This window comes from Colias croceus, chromosome 6 (genome assembly GCF_905220415.1).
Source record: "Colias croceus chromosome 6, ilColCroc2.1".
NCBI lineage: Eukaryota > Metazoa > Arthropoda > Insecta > Lepidoptera > Pieridae > Colias > Colias croceus.
Genome location: NC_059542.1, coordinates 8,668,746 through 8,690,111, shown reverse-complemented (window position 1 = coordinate 8,690,111; position 21,366 = coordinate 8,668,746). Strand labels below are relative to the sequence as shown.

Sequence of the window (21,366 nt, the reverse complement as noted above, 5' to 3'; positions counted from 1 at the left end):
GGAATTCTACCTTAACGCGCATCATTTCGAACAGGCCTCGGCCGGTAGTGTCGGTACACAGGCGTTCACGCACACATGCGTACGTTTTTGGTTTGGGAATAAGAATTTGCGATTTAACACGAAATCTATTGATTGGACTAAAAAAATAACACAGTATTATCTTCGTATGTTGCTTGTAGAATTATTTGCCGAAAAAACAGAATGATTGCATGTAGTTTAGTATGTTTTTTAAGCATCAAAAGATTTTTTTGAGGTACTTTTGTGATTTTTTTCTATCCAGTAAAATTAGTTGTATTGTGTTTTCAACACACTATATAGCTAGTATATCTCCTGAAGAATATCATATATTTATTTAGGCAGCAGGCTGCAGCTGTGGCGCGGCGTGTGTGTGAGTGCTCAAGGTCCCTTACTCAGGGCAGCGCCTTAACGTTGAATGTTTCAACTATAGCAACGCTTCGCACAATCGACCACTCTTAAAAGTAATGTTTTCACGTGATGCGTGCAATCGATTTATCGTTAGTAATATTATTAATTGTTGGAAAAAAAATAAAGCTTTCGTTTCACTAAAGTTTTTTCGAAATAATCAAAGTTAATTCAAATAGTGTTAAAAATAAATATGAGTATGGATGAAGGTACAAACATTGAAAAAAAATTGGTTGCCTGTAAAGTCGGTAAACGGGCGAAAGTTTTACGTGACAACGACTTTTTATGTCTGTCTCTCACGCTCTTAGGCGGGCTAACCACAGGGGCTAACCATGCCCGCGTGCCTCTTTCGGTGACTCATCGTAACGTTACCGAGCGTTTATTACACAATAATGAGGTTATTGCTAACGTGTTGCCTGTGCGTGTTGCTAAAGTAGCCTACTCACGATTCAATTTCAGTAACAATCTGTTGACACAATCTGCAGTGAGCTGACAGATTGTGTCGTGAATAGTATAGTTGAGGGCACGTTGGGGGCGTAACCCAACATGTTGCGTATTGGATCGGCGCGGAAGCAACCCGACAAATTGTCTCAGCAGATTGTGTGCGTGTTGAAACGTGAGTATTGTGATTGCTCCAATCTCGGCTCAATCGCGCTGCGCAGTAATCGCAAATTCGCAAAATGGCGGTTTTGAGATAAACGCGGGAAAGACATTTTTACATATTTGAGGAAGATGTTTATATTTTATAGCCGTTTATACTTTATAGCCCTTGAAATCTATCAATAAAATTGGAAAAAATACAAGCTTACAAAGATAATTATCTTATATTTCATAAATTAGTATATCCATTAATAATGCGTATTATTGCGTTGAGGTTTAGCATCAGGCCAGGCATCAACGTGACGTGCACACGTTGTGGCAAGCAATCGCGGATTGCGGAATGAAATTGTATCAGCAGATTGAGGGTTGGATGAATCGTGAGTAGAGAACGCTCAATCGTGACTGCAACAAATTGTTTCAGCAGATTGTTGGTTGTGTTGAACCGTGAGTAGGGCCTATTACTCTATGATTTTTTTTTTTCAACACTGAACTTAGCGCAACCTGCTGGTGAATTTGAAAACTAATTCACGTTCCAATTAAGCATCAGCATAAGTTCTGCAAGTAAACTCTGTAAGTGTTGCATAGCTTCTATCGCGGGCTTAGATCGCGGGGACCGAATCGAGAAATTCCGTATTCCATATAACTAGCTCCATTTAGCTTTACGGGCTTTACTAAACGGCCTTTTTTTTTAATTCCCTGATAACCTGAAATAAAGAAAGGTAAAAACAAAGTTTGTTTTTACTGTTTTGTGTACAGCTATACAAAAGAGACTTTCGTCATAGAATACTTATATGCTTTCGTGTCGGCAATCGTTCTTGAGATTGAGATAGTCTCAATAAACAAGGTTGCTACATGCAAGATTCTCTCGCTTGTTCTCTCGTATTATTTCTTATTATTATTTCATGACTCTACACGTAGTATATTACTTACTCTGTGAAATGTTCTCTAGGCTTTAGATTACTCTGTGTACTGTAGTGGATCTGTGAGTGGATCAATAATTAAAACGTCAGTCAATGTCAAAACTCAAAACATCTAGGTATTGGCATTTGGCGTCTGGCGATCTAATCTGTGATTTATTTTATTGGAATTGGCATAATAAATTAAACAAACTACAGTTAACAGTACCTACAGTACACACTTCTCTTAAAATCTGAGGGAAAAGAGGAAAATCTATTTTAATTAATAACAGAAAACAATTATATTCTTTACTCACTATTAAAAGTAGATAAGTGAAAGTAAATATGGCTTGTGCGAAAATCAAACGTGCAAATTATTCTTACTGGAATAATATTCCATCAGATGTATTAATGCATATCTATAGTTATTTAAATTTTGAAACACTCTCTACATGCTTTAGAGTGAACAAAGCTTGGAGGGACATGGGAATATATTACTGTGATGTGAGTTGAACTTATAATAATTATTACACTAATTTTATTTATAGTACTAACTATCCACACACTATTTAAATTATTTATTATTTTAGCATTATAGATTATGGGACAGAATGGTGCAAGAATGCCTTTCTAATTATGGAGAGAGCCATCGGTTAAGATCATGTATGACCAGTAAAGAAACTTATCTAAATGCTCTATTATGGCAGGATGTAGGAAAAGCAAAGCGACACATAAGAGATTATTACCAAAAGGATGGCATTAAACATATACATGTTTGCAAGGGTAGGTTTTGTACTACAAATAAATTAAAATTATTGTTGTTTACAAAAATAACATATTGTTTTTTTTTAGAAATGCTTATTGTGGTTACCGATAACTGTGTACAGATACTGAATGTATATACCTTCAAATTGATAAAATCAATGAATATTAAATGTAAGTATTGTGTAATTGAATGCTTGCCTTGGTAAACGTTAAGGATAGAATTATTTCGTTCAGTCAAATAAAAAAATGGTAGTTCAGTGTAGCTATGTTTAATATAATTATTACATCTTATAGCAACTATAAATTGAATATAAAAATTATTTATCTTAGCAACTATTTACCATTAGTAATTTTTTTTTATAGAATTTTCTTAACCTTAGAGTGGGCACATATTTCTGAAAAGTGTCCCTGGTAACATGGGGAGCATTTTGTCGCAAAATGATGGTGACAAAATGCATATAGTACTTTAGGATTAAACACTTTTCTGTGTTTTGATAAAGACATTGATCCAAAACAGGTGTTGATTATCAAGAGTCTGCCACATTGTTCACAATACTCAGTGCACCCGTTCCTGGTGTAGAGGAGTCTCATACTTTAAAAATATACAAAAAGGGAACCTGCCATTGCACTGACAGCGAATACAGTCATCCAATTCCGAAGACAACTCTGTAAGAATAAATATTGTATATTTTATCTACCGAAAATTGAATTATTTTTATAAAATTAAATTTTTAATGATAAACAGTAGCACACACAATAAGCAACAAGATAAAAATTAACCTCACCTACTGCCAAAGGGAATATAACCAACTGTTTTACCTGCGAAAACTACATTCTATTCTGTGCATTATTTTTTGCCTGATACATATTAACATAATAATTAGATGGCTGAATTAGAAAAATTTTAGTCTAAATTTTTTTGTTATGATGATACTTTTACACATTCCTAAATCAATTCACAGGTACAGTGTACATGACAGGGGTTGTTACTTTTTTGACGAGAGTTACACGCTCTGGGCGTTCCTTCCAAAATGCGGTCGGCACTTACGACTTATGGGCCGATACTACGGTCAGAGGGAGCCTGTTTACAGCCTGTCTATTCACACAAATGGCGTATACATCTACTTGCTTAATGGCAGCGTTCTTTTTGTGGATAAGACTAGCAGGAACATAAGCATAATATTCCGTGTGAATGCACCAGCGTGGATATTCAATTTGAAGCCACTTACTTTTGATCGCTTGACTGTTGTTTATGGAAGTAAGTTGATTTTTAGTTTCTTACATCTTTTTTGAGTAGATTCATATAGGTTTCTATAGCTATAAACATCAATATTTTTATAGAGTAATGAAGATATACACTAGATGGAAACATGCTGTATAAACAATTTTTACTTAGAATTGATATTTTTATGGCCAATATTTAAAATTTCCTTCAACATTGACAACTTGAACATCGAGTTTCATTGTGCACCTATGCTAAATTGTAATGTCTGTAATATGCAAAATTTTCTCAACATTATGCTCTCTTCAGCAAACGACTCCCACGATCCGAGTATATATGAGAATAAGATAAGGAATTCGAAGGTTTTGGTATTTCCTAACCTGTCCGCAGCCGTCATGCACGGCGATATGTTACTGCTAGGGTTTGACGATGGAGCGGTATGACTTATGATAGACTATTAAAGACTACTCAATTTCCAAGCTTCGCTTACATTGCTTAATAAATCGTAACAAGATAGTTTTTTTTTTCAAAAGTTATGTTTTTCTAGCTACAGACTTTACAGTTTATTTTTATGTGTTTATTTGAGCTTCGCGAATTTTAAGGCAGCAATTATGTTGAAAACTTGGCTATTTGTGCGAATGCATGTTCATGTTGTTCTTTTAAATGTCAATTAGTGTTTATCTAGTGTTATTTATATATTATACTGAATAATAATACGAAATATAATGAAATTTCTCATTGTACCAAGCAAATATTATAATTCAACCGAATCATCTCATTTTCTATCACGATCCTTACGTTCCATGATTAACATTTATTAATTTGCATGTATTTCTTTGGATATGATATGAAAATAGCACCAGCATGAGCGGACCTTTTATTCACTAATCTATATTATCACATTATCATTTAATTGTGTGTTTTTTGGGACATATGAAAGAATCAAAAAATAAACTACTATATTAATTGCAATTGCCCATCAAAATGTGTACAGCGAAACTACACCTTTCTTTGAAACTACTCCTTTTTCTGTATATCTCTTACTTCTCCATTCTCCTTAAGGCTTAAATACTATACATGTGTACATAGCGCATATTTAACATTTAGGGTTGGTTTCACAGCTTCTTATTATGTACTCCATGTAAAAGTCAATTATGAAAGACAACGTAATAATTTATCGAATAGGCTATGAAGAACAATAAGCAAGCGGTGAAACCGACGGTCATTTTCTATCAATTTCAATAGCTATTAAAATACAATGAAGAACTACACCCACAATCACATATAAAATGTGTCTGAAACAAAACTCTGCCTACACGTCTATTAGGCAAAGTTTTCTTATAGCGCTACCATTCGCGACTTTGAACATTACTGCCACGAAGTAAGGTTACATACAATGAATAATGAACAATAAATAATACAATGAATGTTTCGTATAAACCCTAGGACATTCTTTTTGACTTCCCTATTCTTAGCTGAATCACATAGTACGTTAATGTATCATTTTCTTTTCTTTAGTTCGGCATATACAAGCCTGGTACGATGTCCACTGAGCTTGGTGGAGCCCCGGAACTGCAGTTCCGTATACAATTCAGTGACCAGCCGCCGGTAACCATTCGTGAGTTGGACGTGCACGAATGTTTCGGCAAACACACTATATTCGCGCTCATTGGCAACCGGATTGCGAAAATCGTAATGACCTACCCGCAGTACTATAATTATTGAATTTAGATGTATTTTTAACGACTTCAAAAAAAGGAAGTCTTCAATTCGACCGTACTTACCTATATATTAATTTTTTATTTTTGTTTATTGTTTCTAAAGTAAGTAATTTATTTTTGTTAAATCACAAATACATGTGGTATTAAATGTGAATTTTATTTCGTATCTATATTTCTTATCTTTTAACATGTAGGTATTTAATGTATTGTAGTCACGTAAATGTATTCTATGTTGTCGATGATGTCATGTTTTTTGTAGGTGTATGAAATTAAAAAAAAAAATCTTAGCATAACTAATTAACTAGTAACTAAATAGATTTATAACTTTTTTCCAAAGCAAATGAGTTTAGTATACATACAAATATATTTCCTTTTAATCAACCTTGGAATGATTTTTCTATTAATATATATACAGGGTGTCCCGTAAGTAGTGGACCAACGGGTTATGGGGAGTAGAGGGACTTATTATCTAACAAAAATACTAAAATTTATTGTCCTAAACCATATAGTTTTTGATTTATGCTTTATTTTCAAAATTTGATAAAATGTTATAAAAATTATTGACTTAAAAAAATTCTGATCCAAGCATAAGCATCTCTCGACAAAAATTTATTCGTCGTTGTTAATCACCTGGTATTAATGCTTGCTCACTCGTACATGATACGGGTGTAAATTACTTCTCTTCAATATGCGATGCACTGTACTTCTTGGTACACCAGTGCGTCTAGCATTACGGCGAGTACTAGTTGAAGGATCTTCTTCTACTTCTGTCAATATTAGACGATCATCGACTGATCTAAGCCTTCCTATTCGATTTCCAATTCCAGGAATACGACCTTCATGGTATGCTTTATTTACTCTGAGAAAAAATCGGTGATCAGGATAGCAAACCCGATTGGGATAACGCTCACGATAAACACGTGTTGTTGTCGAGCATTTCCATCACTGAGTCCATAAATAAAAAACATTTTTCTGCATATTCACATGGAGTGTACGTATTAGGCATTTTTCTTCAAAAAACCAAAGTCGAACAACATCCAAATCACAAGCAAAATCAGTGTCCAATTCAATCGCACTTCAACAAAGAATAATATCGTAATGACGGATTCAAGCTAAACACGCGTGTAGTTCCGAGCTATAAGCAAGTCACTGAAATAGTTGAAAGTCAAAGAAAATAATAGTGGGTTCAAGTATCGTCTATGATTGGCCAGAAACAATACAAAATAATTCCAGCGCGCGCCCATAAAGGCAATGATTCTCGGAATAACTTAATGAGTTGACTACCTGATAATTTCTAATTTGAATGTTGAACGCCAATTTAACATTTTTTTAAATACTTTATACCACACAATTATACCTTGTAATTTGTATGAGATGTAGAAGTTTTTAAAACAAAGTTCCACAGGGTCACCATACATTTTTTTTACACCAGCTTTGTTCAAACTTCAGTCCGTAAATTTTTAAAACGTAAAATTTTACCTACTTTTTGGTCTAATTTTGTTGTTGTTGTTAATTATGCTTGAGTATCATTTTAATTAGGAAGACTTATGTATTCTTAACAACGTTGAACAAAAAAATAAGAATAAAATAAAAACAGAAATGGTAAAAGTTCATATTAAGCTTACGTGGATGATATTTTTATCAAATTTTGAAAATAAAGCATAAATCAAAAACTATATGGTTTAGGACAATAAATTTTAGTATTTTTGTTAGATAATAAGCCCCTCTACTCCCCATAACCCGTTGGTCCACTACTTACGGGACACCCTGTATATATACATATTCAAAATTTTAATATTGATAATAATTGATTTTTGATATAAACTATTGTAAGTAGGTATTTATTTTTATACATACGTACCTACTTACATTTTTACCAAATTCGGATTACGTACGTAATTATATTAAATTATATCTTATTTATAGCTCTATGATATGTAATTATAATTATTATCTGTTTAGATTTAAGACGTGGATGTATATCAAAACTCAAATGAATGTTCATCTATTTACGTTTAAATAAGCATAGGAGATAAAATATATGATTGTACATCAAATTTATACTTAGGGCTGAGGGGTAGTAAAACGAAAGTTTATAAATATTTATTTTTCCTAAAAAGAATCAAATACACAAGGAATTTAATAGAAAAAATAGTGGATTTATAAATAATAAGTAATTAATTGGATTACTTATTATTTACACATACATACTCAGTCACACCAATGTAGCAGTGTGCCAAACATATTTTTAAAAACTTCTAATTGGTTCTTAAGAATTTTTTTTTTGCTTTCGCTGGTTTTTCCATTATTTTGTACAAATTAAAGATAAGAACGTTAACTTGTATTAAAAAGTGTTTTTTTTTTTGCTTCATAGGATCGTTATTAAACACAATATATCAAGATATTGATTTTATATGTGTACTAAGGTTCTATATGTAGCATTATACATTATTCTCACGTGATCTCAATGTCTATTTAGCCAAATCATTATAAGAATACCTATTAGTTAATACATTATATAGAATAAGGAGCTTTAAAACTTGTATTAATTTATAATTTTTTTTATTATTACTAAAAGTTTTAATTATGTTACGCTTGAATATTGTAGGCGATACAAAAATACGCGTGAATTTCGATGAATTTATAGGATAAGTATGATACCGCCTGATATTATGATAACAGAAAGACTGTTTGGGAAATGTGCTTTGGTGAACGGGAACGGGATTGGATGGATGAGAAGACGAGTACAGTTCTAAAAGAATGCGCGTTAGCAAGGTTAGAATGTCACTTAAGCCTCCACTACACGTCCGCAGATGCAACCGCGGACGTACGTTAATGTAACCGCAGACGAAATTGCACCAACCGACCACACGTCTCTTGATCGTTCTGTGTGCCTAGTGCGAGTTTTCATCGAGTACGAAACGTTACTATCGCGTCTGCGTCACAGCGAAATTTGTATGGGGAATCAAAGCTTCCCCATACGTCCGCTAGGGGCGCTGTTCGATTTCCCATACTAATTCGGCTGTGACGCAAACGCGATAGTAACGTTTCGTACTCGATGAAAACTCGCACTAGGCACACTGTCTGATTTCAAACTCGGCAGACGCTACTCGTGCGCATGGATAATGGATATTAATAATAATTTATTCAAGCAAGCAGGACTCATTTTGTTAGTAACAATAATTAATACCGTATTAAAACCAGCCGCCGCAGCTATAACGCACCGCGAACGCATCCGCAGACGTGTATAGGAGGCTTTAGATAAACGGCACTCGTAATAGAACGCTTTCGGTTGGCTGACGGATGGTCGTATGACCAATCAAATTATTTTAAGCCACACGATCGTATTCGTTCGTATCTTTTGTCTAAGTGACATTCTAAAACCCTGCTGAGCTTTCTAATAAAAAGGAAAAATAGTCGTTTTTATATCTCTCTCATTCTAACTTATTATTTAAGACTGAATTGTTTTAAAAAATATTGTTTGTTTGCAAATTATATTATTTTTTCCGGCCAATTTTCTGTATATAAGACTGCCTTATCGCTATAAGGATATTTTATACCTGGTTGTTGTAGTAGGAATAAATGTTTAGAAATAAGTCTATTTATTTATATAATTACACATTTATGTATCCCTAACATATATTTTTGTGTGTGTTTAAATAATGAATGTACCTATATGTTAGTATGTGTTATTGGAAAATAAAGAAAAGTATGAAGAAATATTTTCATGTTTCATTCCATATCCCATTTAGATCGTATGTATACTTGATTTAAAGTTCATAAACCACATAGATATCTACCTACTTACCTAGAGATAAGAAAACAAAGTTCAATATTCAATTTCTCTATTATGAATATTACATTACATACTTATGTAATTGTGAAGTTTTTTGTTTAACCTATCTAAAAAAAATGTCGCTGCTATTATTATAAACTCTCTTTATATTATGTTCTGTGATTATAACTTAGCCCTAAGACTTAGCCATTTCATTTTGTAATTTGTCATGGTCATTTATATAAAATATTGAAAAGGTAAACCAATAAAAGACAGAATATTTTTACCAATTTATTTATACACTATTGTTACAAAAATTTAATACTTAATTACAAAGTTTAACGTTAAATAATTACAAAGTACAATAACATAAAAAATATCGATTACAAATCGTTTCGGTATTTTTTTATTTCTTATAAAAGAATTATAGCTGAGCTGGTTAATAACCTAATTACATTTAAAAAATACTTTACAACCTACTTAAAATATAAAATAACATAACACTGTGTTCCAGACACATTGAATTATATTATAACACGTGAATAAAATGATATGTACAATTTTATTATATTTTTCCTTTTTTTTTTTGTTTCTTATTTAATTAAGGCCATAAGCTTCTCAAAGTCGGTCCTTAATGAGATATAATATGGTATGGACTAGTTTAAGGGTACATTTTTTATGAATATCATAACACATGTAATAGGTAAGTATAACATATTTAGAGATATTTAAATTTGATATAATTAAGCACAAATCATTAAATTTCGAGTGCGACAGGCCAAAAGTGATTGATTCAACAATTCATCTGAAATCTGAATAATAATTATCTAACTACTTGAACATCTTTAAAAATGTAACATGACACCCACCATCCATCCTGGAAATGGCATGGTTATTACATAAAGTTGAACAGTTGAGATATTGTAAGAACTAAGTCTTCAACCAAAAAATAATATAAACCGTTTATAAACCATACGAGGTGGTTAACATCAATATTTTCTCGTCATAATATGATACATATAATTATTAGATAAAACATAAATCCATTCTAGAAAATATTTAACATAGAAAGTTTAAATTGTAACTTCATCATTGGTAACAAGAAAATGACTAGATAAAGTATTTGAACTTCAACGTGCGTTGTTTTTACACCATAGACAACATAGACTACAGGGTACACCTAAGGTATTTCAAAACCTGTAGGGAAAACCTGAAAAGGGATAAATAAAGCCGTGAAAATGATCATTTTATCAAAATTTTCAACGATCTGTAGCATTAGGATTAGTGTAGGAGAACCCTCGGAAGGGCTCTTGGTCCATAGAGCGCAGAACTTGCGGCTCGACCGCCGTGAGGCGCGGACGTTCGCCCGTGAACGCGCGGTCGAAGTATTGTGTGTCCAATGGATGTCTCTGGAAAAATATACATTTTGTATCACAATAAGTTTATGATATTATTTTACGAAACATAAGTAACGACAAGTCGGCAACTACAGACAAGAAATTTCTCAGACGTTCTTAAAACTATAGTTATAATTAAAAACTTTACTCATACACACTATTATAATTTATCTGTGGTCTAGATCTAAAACTTGTGTTTACTAAACTAATATTATGTTTTTCATATACACACAAAAAATGTAGCCCCTCTAGCTAAGGCCCCTCGAGCTAAGGCTCGTAGAGCTATTTAAAAAATTAAATTATTAGGTATATTAACGCAATAATTTTTGCTCACCCACCTCCTTTAAATGTGTTTCCCTGTTAATATTAATGGTAGCCTGGAAGAGATCGCTGCCTAGCGATAAGGCCGCCATTTGTACATACTTGCATCTATTTGTCTTTTCTGTGTGTATTGTAAATCTTGTGTGTATGCAATAAAGAATTATCTATCTATCTATCTATCTATCTATATTTTTACTACTTTTCAATAAACCATTCCTGTAAATACGCACCACTTTAGGTTTAAACGGCGCCTCGAGTTCCCGTCTCTCAAGTTTGTCCCACTGGATGGGCTTGAAGAAGTCCTGGTCCCGAATGTCACCGTGCATGCACTCCACACCGCCCAGCCGCGTTCGCGCGTCTTTGTCTAATAGCTGGATATACATTTTTTTATTAGACCATTATTCCTTTTAGTGGTAGCTCAATGTATACTTGATTTAAAGTTCATAAACCACATAGATATGCTACCCGCAAAATGTTACATGGTGATTTTGTAATTATTTAAAGGTATATTTTTAACGTGTACGTACACACGAGGAAAGATTAGAATACATATAAGGGTTTGAAATGTAGATCATATGAGATGGTAGATTGGTAGAGATTCCTCTAGATTCAAAACTTACCCGTGTCAGTATGCTAAGACTCTCCGTAGATAAGAAGCGAGGGTATGAAGGCATTTCGTTGCAAATGGACCAAAACAACTCGTCCTCGTCGCAGCCGCTGAACGGACTCTGACCGATCAGCATTTCGTATAACAGAACGCCAAAAGACCACCAGTCTACCGTCTGGTTGTATTTTAAGCCTTTTATTATCTGCAATTAACGTAAAGATTGCAAAGTTTTAAGACTCCTACTAATTTTATACATGCGAAAGTTTGTGAGGATGGATGTGTGTGTAATGTGTATGTTTGTTACTCTTTCACGCAAGTATTACTGAACCGATTTCAATGAAATTTAGAATACATATAGAGGGTAACTTGGATTAACACATAGGATAGGTTTTATCCCGGAAATCGGGCACGGGAACTATGCGGGTTTTCCTTTGAAAACGCGGACGAAGCCGCGGGCGGAATTCTAGTTGGATTATAATGCTAATCAGAAGATGACCTACATGGATATGGTTGTTTCAGGTTACATATGTATAGGCTTTTTTTTGGTATATGTGGGAGTGGGGAGCATGTGAGTGGGGAGGATGGGAGTGGGGCGGATGGTGATGGGGATGATAAGAGTGGGGAGGATGGGACTGGGGAGGATGGATGTGGGGAGGATGCGAGTGGGGAGATGGATGTGGGGAGGAGTGGGAGGATGGGAGTGAAGAGGGTGAGATAGGGGAGGATGGCGGTGGAGAGGATGGCTGTGGGGATGATGGCTGTGGGGAGGATGGGACTGGAGGGGATGGGTGTGGAGAGGATGAATATGGGGAGGATGGTATTGGGGAGGATTGATATGGGGAGGATCGTAGTGGCGAGGATGGGTACCTTAGTATAGTACCTTAACAGTTTCGTAACTCCTTTTTTTCTTTTTCTGTATATAGAGTATCTACGCTATATGTATAATTAATGTGTGTGTATTGCTTGTATGTGAGAAATTAATTTATGATATTCCTATTGTAGAATTTAAAAACTTAAATTAATTAAGAATCTTCTTTTGCCAAATAAATTAATAATCGTCTTCAAATTAACAGCACAATCAAATCCTTGTAAGTAACATTCATACTTATTTTGAAAAATTCCAGAACAACGCTCCAATTTATTTACCTACAGATGTACGGATTTTTTATTGCAAAATGTTGTAGTGATAAGTGATTACTATAGGATTTACTATTACCTCAGGAGCCATGTAATCAGGTGTCCCGCAGAAGGTATCGGCAGTTTTGTCCAAATATATCTGAAGCTTGCACATTCCGAAGTCTGCTATCCGAACATGGCCGTCGAAGTCTAACAAAATGTTATCTAATTTCAAATCCCTGGAAGAAAAAGACAAGCTCTTTTTATTGGATTTTTTATAGATTGATGCGCCTCATGGTGTCTTTTGTTTTGATAAATAAAATATTTTAAGCACTTCTCTACATAATATTTTAATGCTTTTCAAAGATAAATTAGATCATTAGAGATAGGATATACGAGAAAAGCTTTATGTCTATCTTAATTCCATTTACCTATAAACTATTCCTCTTTTGTGTAAGAACTTAAGCCCGGAAACTATTTCAGCCGCGTAGAACCTCGCCCGGGGCTCCGCGAAGCGGCCGCTTTGTTGAATGTGGAACATGAGATCACCGCCGTTCAAGTATTCCATTACAAAGAATAAATGGGACTGTAACAAAAATATTAGCTTTCAAGAAATATATGGGAAATATTTAAGTACATTAAACTGTATTCAAACTCAAACTCAAACTCAAACATTTATTTATTCAATTAGACTTCTTCGAGAAGCACTTTTGAAACGTCAATACATATTTTTAACATTTACCACCGATTCGGAAAGCAGTATCTATGGAGAAGAATCGGCAAGAAACTCCATAGTTGCTCTTTTAAATCATTTCAGTATTACAATTTAATTTTACAAAATATGTAAGTAACTGTACGTATATATCATAATATGCCAAAGAACTGTCCTGTGGTTTTTACGCGACAACCCTCCATGGGTTTTTATCTTCCATATATTCCTTAATGCTGTAATAGGCTCTCTGAACTAATACGTTTTTTACATAATTTTTAAATTTAGCACTACTAAACTCTTTAATACTATGAGGAATTCTGTTGTAAAAAAGTATACCTTGGCCCATAAATGAATTTTTAACTTTAGCTAACCGGTAAAATGGCATTTCAATTTTATTTCGGTTCCTTGTGCCATAACGGTGTCTATCTCCTACTCTTGTGTGTAAGTCTGCGTTTTTGTGTACATATAAAATATTATTAAATATATACTGTGATGGTACTGTGAGGATACCAGTATTCTTAAAGAGATCTCTTAGTGAGTCCCTAGCACGTAAATTATATATAGAGCGTATGGCTCTTTTCTGTAATATAAATATAGTTTCTATATCTGCAGCCCTGCCCCATAGCAGAATTCCATAGGACATAATGCTATGAAAGTAGCTAAAATAAACCAATCTAGCCGTGTCTTCATCGGTGAGATGCCTTATTCTTCGAACTGCATATGCAGCTGAACTAAGCTTAGCAGCGGTGGTGGCAACATGGGCCCCCCATTGTAGCTTCTCATCTAGTGTCAAACCAAGAAAAACAGTAGAATCCACTGGGTATAATACCTCCCCGTTTAAAATAATATCCCTTTTCACCTTTTTTACATTTGGAAGGATAAATTCAACACAATTTGTTTTTTTTGCATTTAATAATAAATTATTAGCAGTGAACCATTTGGATATGCGTAAAAGAGCAGAGTTTACTTCGTCAACATTTGTGTCATGTCTATCCACATTAAATATTAATGAGGTATCATCTGCAAACAGTACTATTTCACACATATCCTGCAAATAATAAGGTAGGTCATTAATATATACTAAGAACAAAAACGGTCCTAAGATAGATCCCTGCGGAACACCTATGTTAATCGGCGCACCGCGAGATTTCTCTCCATTAACAACAACGGTTTGTACCCTGTTCTGAAGATATGAAGCTATGAGGTCCTGAGATAAACCTTTAATACCATAAAAATTTAGTTTCCGTAATAGAGTGGTATGTTCTACACAGTCAAAAGCCTTAGAAAGGTCGCAGAATATCCCCAAAGCATTCTTTGAATTTTCCCATGCTTTATATATATGTGACAAAAGAGCTATTCCAGCATCAGTGGTAGAGCGCCCCTTTGTGAAACCAAACTGTTTGGCGTGCAGTAAACCATTTGATACAAAATGACTACATAATTGGTTTAAAATTAATTTCTCGAAGACTTTGCTCAAAGTTGGTAAAATGGAAATTGGCCTATAGTTATTACAGTCTTCTTGGTCACCACTTTTAAATAAAGGAATAACTTTACTTAACTTTAATAAATCAGGGAATATACCACAGTCACAACATTGATTAAATATAAACGCTAAGTGGTTGGCAATGTTTTCTATAATATTATTTACTAGATTTACAGACATTCCCCAGAGATCACATGTTTTTTTTAAGTTTAATGTTTTAAAAGTTTTAACAATTTCCTCTGCAGTCACATGTCGCAATTCAAATAATACATTACATTCAGCAACATGGTCCCTCAAGTAGGACTCCGCAAGCGCTGATGACGAATTTAATTTTTCGGTAATACTAGCAGGGACACTACTAAAAAAATCTTCAAAAGCAAGCGCAACATCAGCACTTTTGTCAATGACCCTACCAGCATTAACTAGTTTTATGGTACTATTTGATTGGCTTTTGCCCATTTCACCATTAATAATTGCCCAAACCGTTTTAACTTTGTTATCAGAGTTGCGTATTTTATTCTTTACCTATGTAGGTTTAATTTCATAATGCTACAAAGTAATGACATAAAATGTAGCATTTTAAAAATATGGCTATTTCAATTGAAAAAAATAGGCAGAAAAGAGTAGAACATCAAGTATCAAATGGAGTTAAGAGATGGTAAAAAATCAAATCACTTTACGTGCCAAGAGCTAAATTTGCCTGCACTATAAAAATTCCAACTAAAATGTTGCACTTTATAAAATACGCTTAGTAGTAGCAGTAGTTGTTGCAGTAGGTAGTAGAGATTAATTAGGGTCTTACATCAGTCTGAAACGTAGCGAATAAATGGCACAGGTACGGATGGTTGGTGCCGAGCGCCAGAACCTTTCTCTCTATCAGGGTGCACTCGACATCATCGTCTTCTAACACCACGTCCTTTTTCAGACACTTCACTGCGTAGTAGTACTCCGTTTCCCGTAGTTCAGCTAACATTACCTGGAACCAATAGAATATAATCCAAATTTGAAAGGGTACTGGTACCAGGTACGATATGGTGGTATCATTATTTTCTCTTAGTAGTAGTTAAGGACGGCAACGATAGATCCATTGAATGCACTAGAATTAAAATTAAATGAAAATAATTACAAGCCTAATCTTAAAGCGGCTATCTGACAGTCGGAAGCTTAAGCTTTCAGACTTTCAGTCAGCATTTGCGCTTTGCACGAAAGGCATTTCTTCGAAATCTGCTTCACTAACGCATTCATTTGTTACAACAAAAAAAATGTTAAAGTTTATTATCGATTTCAAAACTTTACAATTAGGTACCTACCTATAAAAAAGTAAAAGTTCAAGCAAAAAGCTTGTTGCTCGAAATCTTACGGTATCTAATAAAAAGCTTATGGTATCTAATCGCCTTTTTATGGTAGGTATGAATATTTTTTCATGACAAAGGAATAAGAACTAATCGTAAATCCCATCATCCATAACTGAAAGAAAATATAAATCTAGTATTCGAGTTTTGCATCAGGTCCTTTGTCATCACATATACTGAACTCAAGAAGCTTGTAAAAATATATATACTGAACTGTAAAAATATCGCATTGCCGTGACGCAATTATAATTCACGTCGCAGTCGGTAGTACAATGATTAATTTATTGTAGATTTCCCACGTGGTGCCTGACGTCCAAATGTGTCCAATGATGTCAAAACCAAGAATAGCCCGAATGTAAAATGGATTGGCGTGACAGGTGACCCGCAGCAGGCTGCGGGCACACTGCCATATTATGAGACGCCAGGGTTATGGTCAAAATGAATTACCCTTATTTGCAAAACACAACACTACATAATGGTTATTTATTTGGATGACACAATCGAAGTATTACAATAATATGTTAACGACTGAACCGATCCAAGATTTACAGGTTCAGTAATTACCTTAGATCTGTAATTAATTACCTATGCAAGACTATTCAAAAATACAAATGAAATAGAGCGATATTTTGATTTTATTCTACAAATCCTTTCCATCACATAACTTTAAGTGTCTACATAAGGTACTATACGTTTGTTTACATAATTAAGTTTTATAATGAACGAAAAAAATATTTCATTTGTTATTTGTCAAAGATATTAATATATTTTACAATAAAATTTAATTGCATTAAACGTTTCATCGCAATATACTTAATCCAATAATGTAGATGTAGAACGTTCAGTTAGGTTCATCGTACTCTACCCGAAGAACGATATAAATAATTTGACATTTTGTGACTCGGAAGCGAGCCATCAGATCAGCTTTATTTACGATATTTCTGTTCTCTTTAGCAAGTAGTGAAATGAACATTTGGTTTACATTTCATGAATTTCAGTAGACTTTATTATAATGACATCAGAGAGATGTAGGACGTGTTTTACACCCACTGCATTATATAAATTGTCGTAATAAACCTATTAGATATGAAATGATTTTAAAGCGATTAGTTGATACATTTTTATCTATGATTGTTTTTTACCCACGACAGTATAATATCTGTAGAATACTTGCTCATATCGATTTCAGAGAATCAATTAACCTACATTAGACTTTTCATTTTTATTCTCTAGAGACAATTATTATTTAAGGTCAATTGAACCTATAATGCCTTTTTCCCTACTTAAGGCTGTCCGTGTCATACCAGAAGTCATATGTCAGACGCAACCTATAAAATCGTATTATTCCTAACCTATCTAAACTTCCCATCCATCCATTCCATTAAAGCCTTCAAGACGTCCACTGCAGGACATAGGCCTCCCCCAAAGATTACCATAACGACCGATCACTAGCGGCCTGACTCCAGCGGCTCCCCGCCACTTTGATCAGGTCGTCTGTCCATCTCGTTGAAGGCCGTCCCACACTGCGACGTCCTGTACGTGGTCGCCACTCTAGAACCTTTTTGCTCCAACGGCCATCGGTTCTGCGGGCTATATGCCCAGCCCAGCTCCACTTCAACTTACTAATACGGTGGGCTATGTCGGTGACTTTAGTTCTTTAGCGGATCTCCTCATTTCTGATTCGATCACGCAAAGAAACCCCGAGCATGGCCCGTTCCATAGCTCGTTGAGAGACACGAAGCTTGTGCACCATGCCCGCGGTTAGGGACCACGTCTCAGATCCATAAGTCAACACCGGTAACACACACTGCTCACAGACTTTCGTCTACAGGCACTGAGGGATTTTGGACGAAAAGATGTTGCGTAGTTTCCCGAACGCTGCCCAGCCGAGTCGGATTCGACGATTGACCTCTTTCCCGAAATTGGACTTACCTAATTGGACGCTTTGTCCCAGGTAAACGTATTCGTTAACAACTTCAAGAATAGAGTTTCCAACTGATTCCGGAGTGAGCACAACATGGACATTTGACATGATTTTCGTCTGTCATGTACAGAGCCACTTGGTTCATGCTAAGGCCCACTTGTTGTGAAACTCTGTAGAGGCCACCGAGCATTGTATTGAGGTCTTCCAGGGATTCTGCCATGATTTGCCGACGATATCTACGATATCGTAGATATCGTCGGCAAATCGAAGGTGAGTGACGCCATTAACATTGATGCCAAGTCCTTGCCAGTCCAGGAGCTTGAAGACATCTTCCAAAGCAGCGGTCTATCTAAACTTACGAGATGTTATTAGGTAAGGTTTTTCTAAAATAAAATTTGACGATTGTAATGAAGAATTTCTGTTATACTTTTTATAAATATGCATTTTAACGACACGCTGCCCTGTAGTTAATAATAGATGTCCCTGGAACAAGGGATGACCTCGACCTGTCAGGAGTATTGAGTGATAAACAATCTTCTGTTAACGTTAATAAGATTTAGAGCTGTTGCACTTATTATGATTTTTGAATTACCTACAAGGAATTATATAATAGGCATTAAATTTAATGTAATCATGATGTTTAATTTGTAGTATATCTTATTTACGACGACATTAGCTGTATAACTATAACATTAATGGGTCGTGAACTAAGTGATAGAAATTAGGTGCGTCAAAATACCGTTCCAGATTCTTTTGAAAAAATCATGTTGAAATGGTCGTCAAATAATTCCGGTATAGAAATGTTATTTAGGTGTGCCTGTATGGAATCGGTTTCCAGTGACCCATTTTCAATCTATTCTCGCTACACAGGTAGCTGAGAAAATTTTCAATTAATATAACATTATAAATATTTTGTTCAGAATTGCTTTATATTAGAAAAATAAATAGCACTATAAAATGAATTTATGGCAAGATCTTCTCATAATATTAAGAATAACAAAGCAAATTTACAATTTTATCGAGCTCTAAATTGATAAATAACCTCGATAATTCTCGCCTACCTGTCTGGTAGAATAAAATGAGCACATAGCTATTTAAAAATTAAAATTCTTATCTATTATCCTAATTTCTTCTAATCCTAAGTAATGCTACAGTCACTTATAGCTCCTTCAATCAGCACCCAAACATTCATCGTACTCATTTATCTCAAGTCAACAAGCCGGCTCTATCGTATTTGAAACAGAAATGCTATTTTTTTCTTGGCAAAAACCCTTGTTTCATTTTTCGTATTTATTTTTAGTGAGACAAGCTCACATATATTAGCAATTTAATTGTTAGAATTTCGGGCAATGTTTGATAATATTTTAAAATGTTAGTATCTTAGAAAGTTCTGGAACTATCACTCGAGTATGTTTGTTTATGTTCGTAAAAAATTATAATATTAAAAATATTTTGATGCTTACATAATATTTGGTTTACAATTCTGTAGATTTGTTGCCTGTTAGACACAACACGTATCAATACATATACATTATACATATACATATACAGTATACTGATAGATATAATTGTACTTCGAATGTGTGTTGTGCCCAAACGTGATTAGTGCTGGCACTCGTCTACAAACACGAGCAATTAGGTCAACGCTAAAACAATACATCATATCAATCGATACCTGCTATTGTCACGTGAAAAGGTTTTAAAAATTCAATGAAGGTTGCAAATGTAGAGCTCTCTCGAAGGTAACATTCATTTTATACTACGTCACTAGTTTTTTTTTTCCGAGATGCATCTTCTTATGCGATAAAATTAAACAATAGATTTTCGAAGACTAATGTAGAGTCTAAAGGGTTACCAGACCATTTTTACTCACATACACATAATATATTTGACGACGCGGTTGGCGCAGTGGTAAAGTAACTGCCTACTGAGCCGACGGTCCCGGGTTCGATCCCCGGTCAGGGCAAATATTTGTGTGATGAACTCAATTATTTGTTCTTGGGTCTGGGTGTTATTATCTATATAATATTTATTTATTAAATATTATATTTATCGTCGCCTAGTACCCACAACACAAGCCTTAATTGAGCTTACTGTGGGACTAGGTCGATTTGTGTAATAATGTCCTATAATATTTTTTTTTTTTTTTTACATAGTAGTACACGGGAGAGTAGTCAGATATGTCATATGACATAGGTAGTGGGGAAGACAGCAATGTTTTAAAGAGTTTTACAATAATATGTAGGTACGTTTTATGGCAAAGCTCCAGTGCTGATCTAATCCATGAAGTTTGAACATGTTATAGAAACTAAATAATATGCAGGGTAAATAGATAGGGAGGCGAGGTAGCTAAATGGCGTTATTAAACGGCGCCGTCGAGACTTATCAAAATCGATAGATAAAATAATTTCGAAAAGAAAAGCTTCTATGGTAAAAACCATTTTAGCGGTGGGTTTGGCGTGTACGGATTTTCAAAAATGTAAAAAAAAATAGTTACTTGGGCATTCTCGAGCGCGTCAGATATTCATACTACGTATGCCCCAAGTGCCTCTGATAACAACGGTATACTAATCTGCCGGTTTGCGTGGTGGGGCTAGGCATATTAATTCGTCAAAAATGCACAAAAAAAAAATTACTCGAGCGCGTCAGATTTTCGGAAGGGGTGTTAAGTAGGCCCCAAGGAAGCTCCCCTTAAAAAAACTGACGATTTCGGCGTGACGATAAGTTACGATGAATTTTTGAAAATGCAGAAAAAAAAAGTCCTTTTGAAATACTCGAGCGCGTCAGATTTTCATAGGGGAGGTTTATCTCGGTCTCCTGAAAGCATATTTTCTTAATCTGACAAAAATGTTGGTGGGTTCTCTTAATCTGACCGAAAAAGGTTTGAGAGTTTCTTTTTTTTAATCATCGTTATTTCATATCAATTTTTCTTAACACCCTCAGTTTTCCAGATATACTCAAAAAACCGGGAGTTTGAGTTTTTATGATGCTTCAAGTCAAAAAGTTTTAACTTTGGACAAAAATGTAAAGATACCTTTTTTGTGTAAAATAA

The 21,366-nt window shown here is 34.5% G+C and overlaps 2 protein-coding genes across 6 annotated transcripts in view; one reads left to right on the top strand and one right to left on the bottom strand.

Annotated features, from left to right (window-relative positions):
* The first annotated feature begins 2,147 nt into the window (after window positions 1–2,147).
* LOC123692902 lies at window positions 2,148–5,912 on the top strand. The gene is made up of 7 exons (XM_045637763.1): window positions 2,148–2,423; window positions 2,510–2,702; window positions 2,772–2,855; window positions 3,202–3,352; window positions 3,647–3,942; window positions 4,216–4,343; window positions 5,425–5,912. The coding sequence occupies exons 1-7, from the start codon at window positions 2,265–2,267 to the stop codon at window positions 5,629–5,631; spliced, it is 1,218 nt and encodes a 405-aa protein (XP_045493719.1). The 5' UTR covers window positions 2,148–2,264; the 3' UTR covers window positions 5,632–5,912.
* Window positions 5,913–9,741: 3,829 nt separating this feature from the next.
* Window positions 9,742–21,366, bottom strand: part of LOC123692895 (putative protein kinase C delta type homolog) — a 37,504-nt gene continuing 25,879 nt past the window's right edge. For 3 of the 5 annotated variants that reach the window (XM_045637750.1, XM_045637751.1, XM_045637752.1), the window contains 6 exons: window positions 15,841–16,014; window positions 13,275–13,429; window positions 12,944–13,082; window positions 11,741–11,929; window positions 11,351–11,491; window positions 9,742–10,811 (listed from right to left, as the gene is read on the bottom strand). In XM_045637750.1, coding sequence (XP_045493706.1) covers window positions 10,662–10,811; window positions 11,351–11,491; window positions 11,741–11,929; window positions 12,944–13,082; window positions 13,275–13,429; window positions 15,841–16,014 — 948 coding nt within the window. In that variant the 3' untranslated portion in view covers window positions 9,742–10,661. The remainder of the gene's footprint in view (window positions 10,812–11,350; window positions 11,492–11,740; window positions 11,930–12,943; window positions 13,083–13,274; window positions 13,430–15,840; window positions 16,015–21,366) is intronic. The other 2 variants (XM_045637753.1, XM_045637755.1) reach the window with 1 other exon arrangement.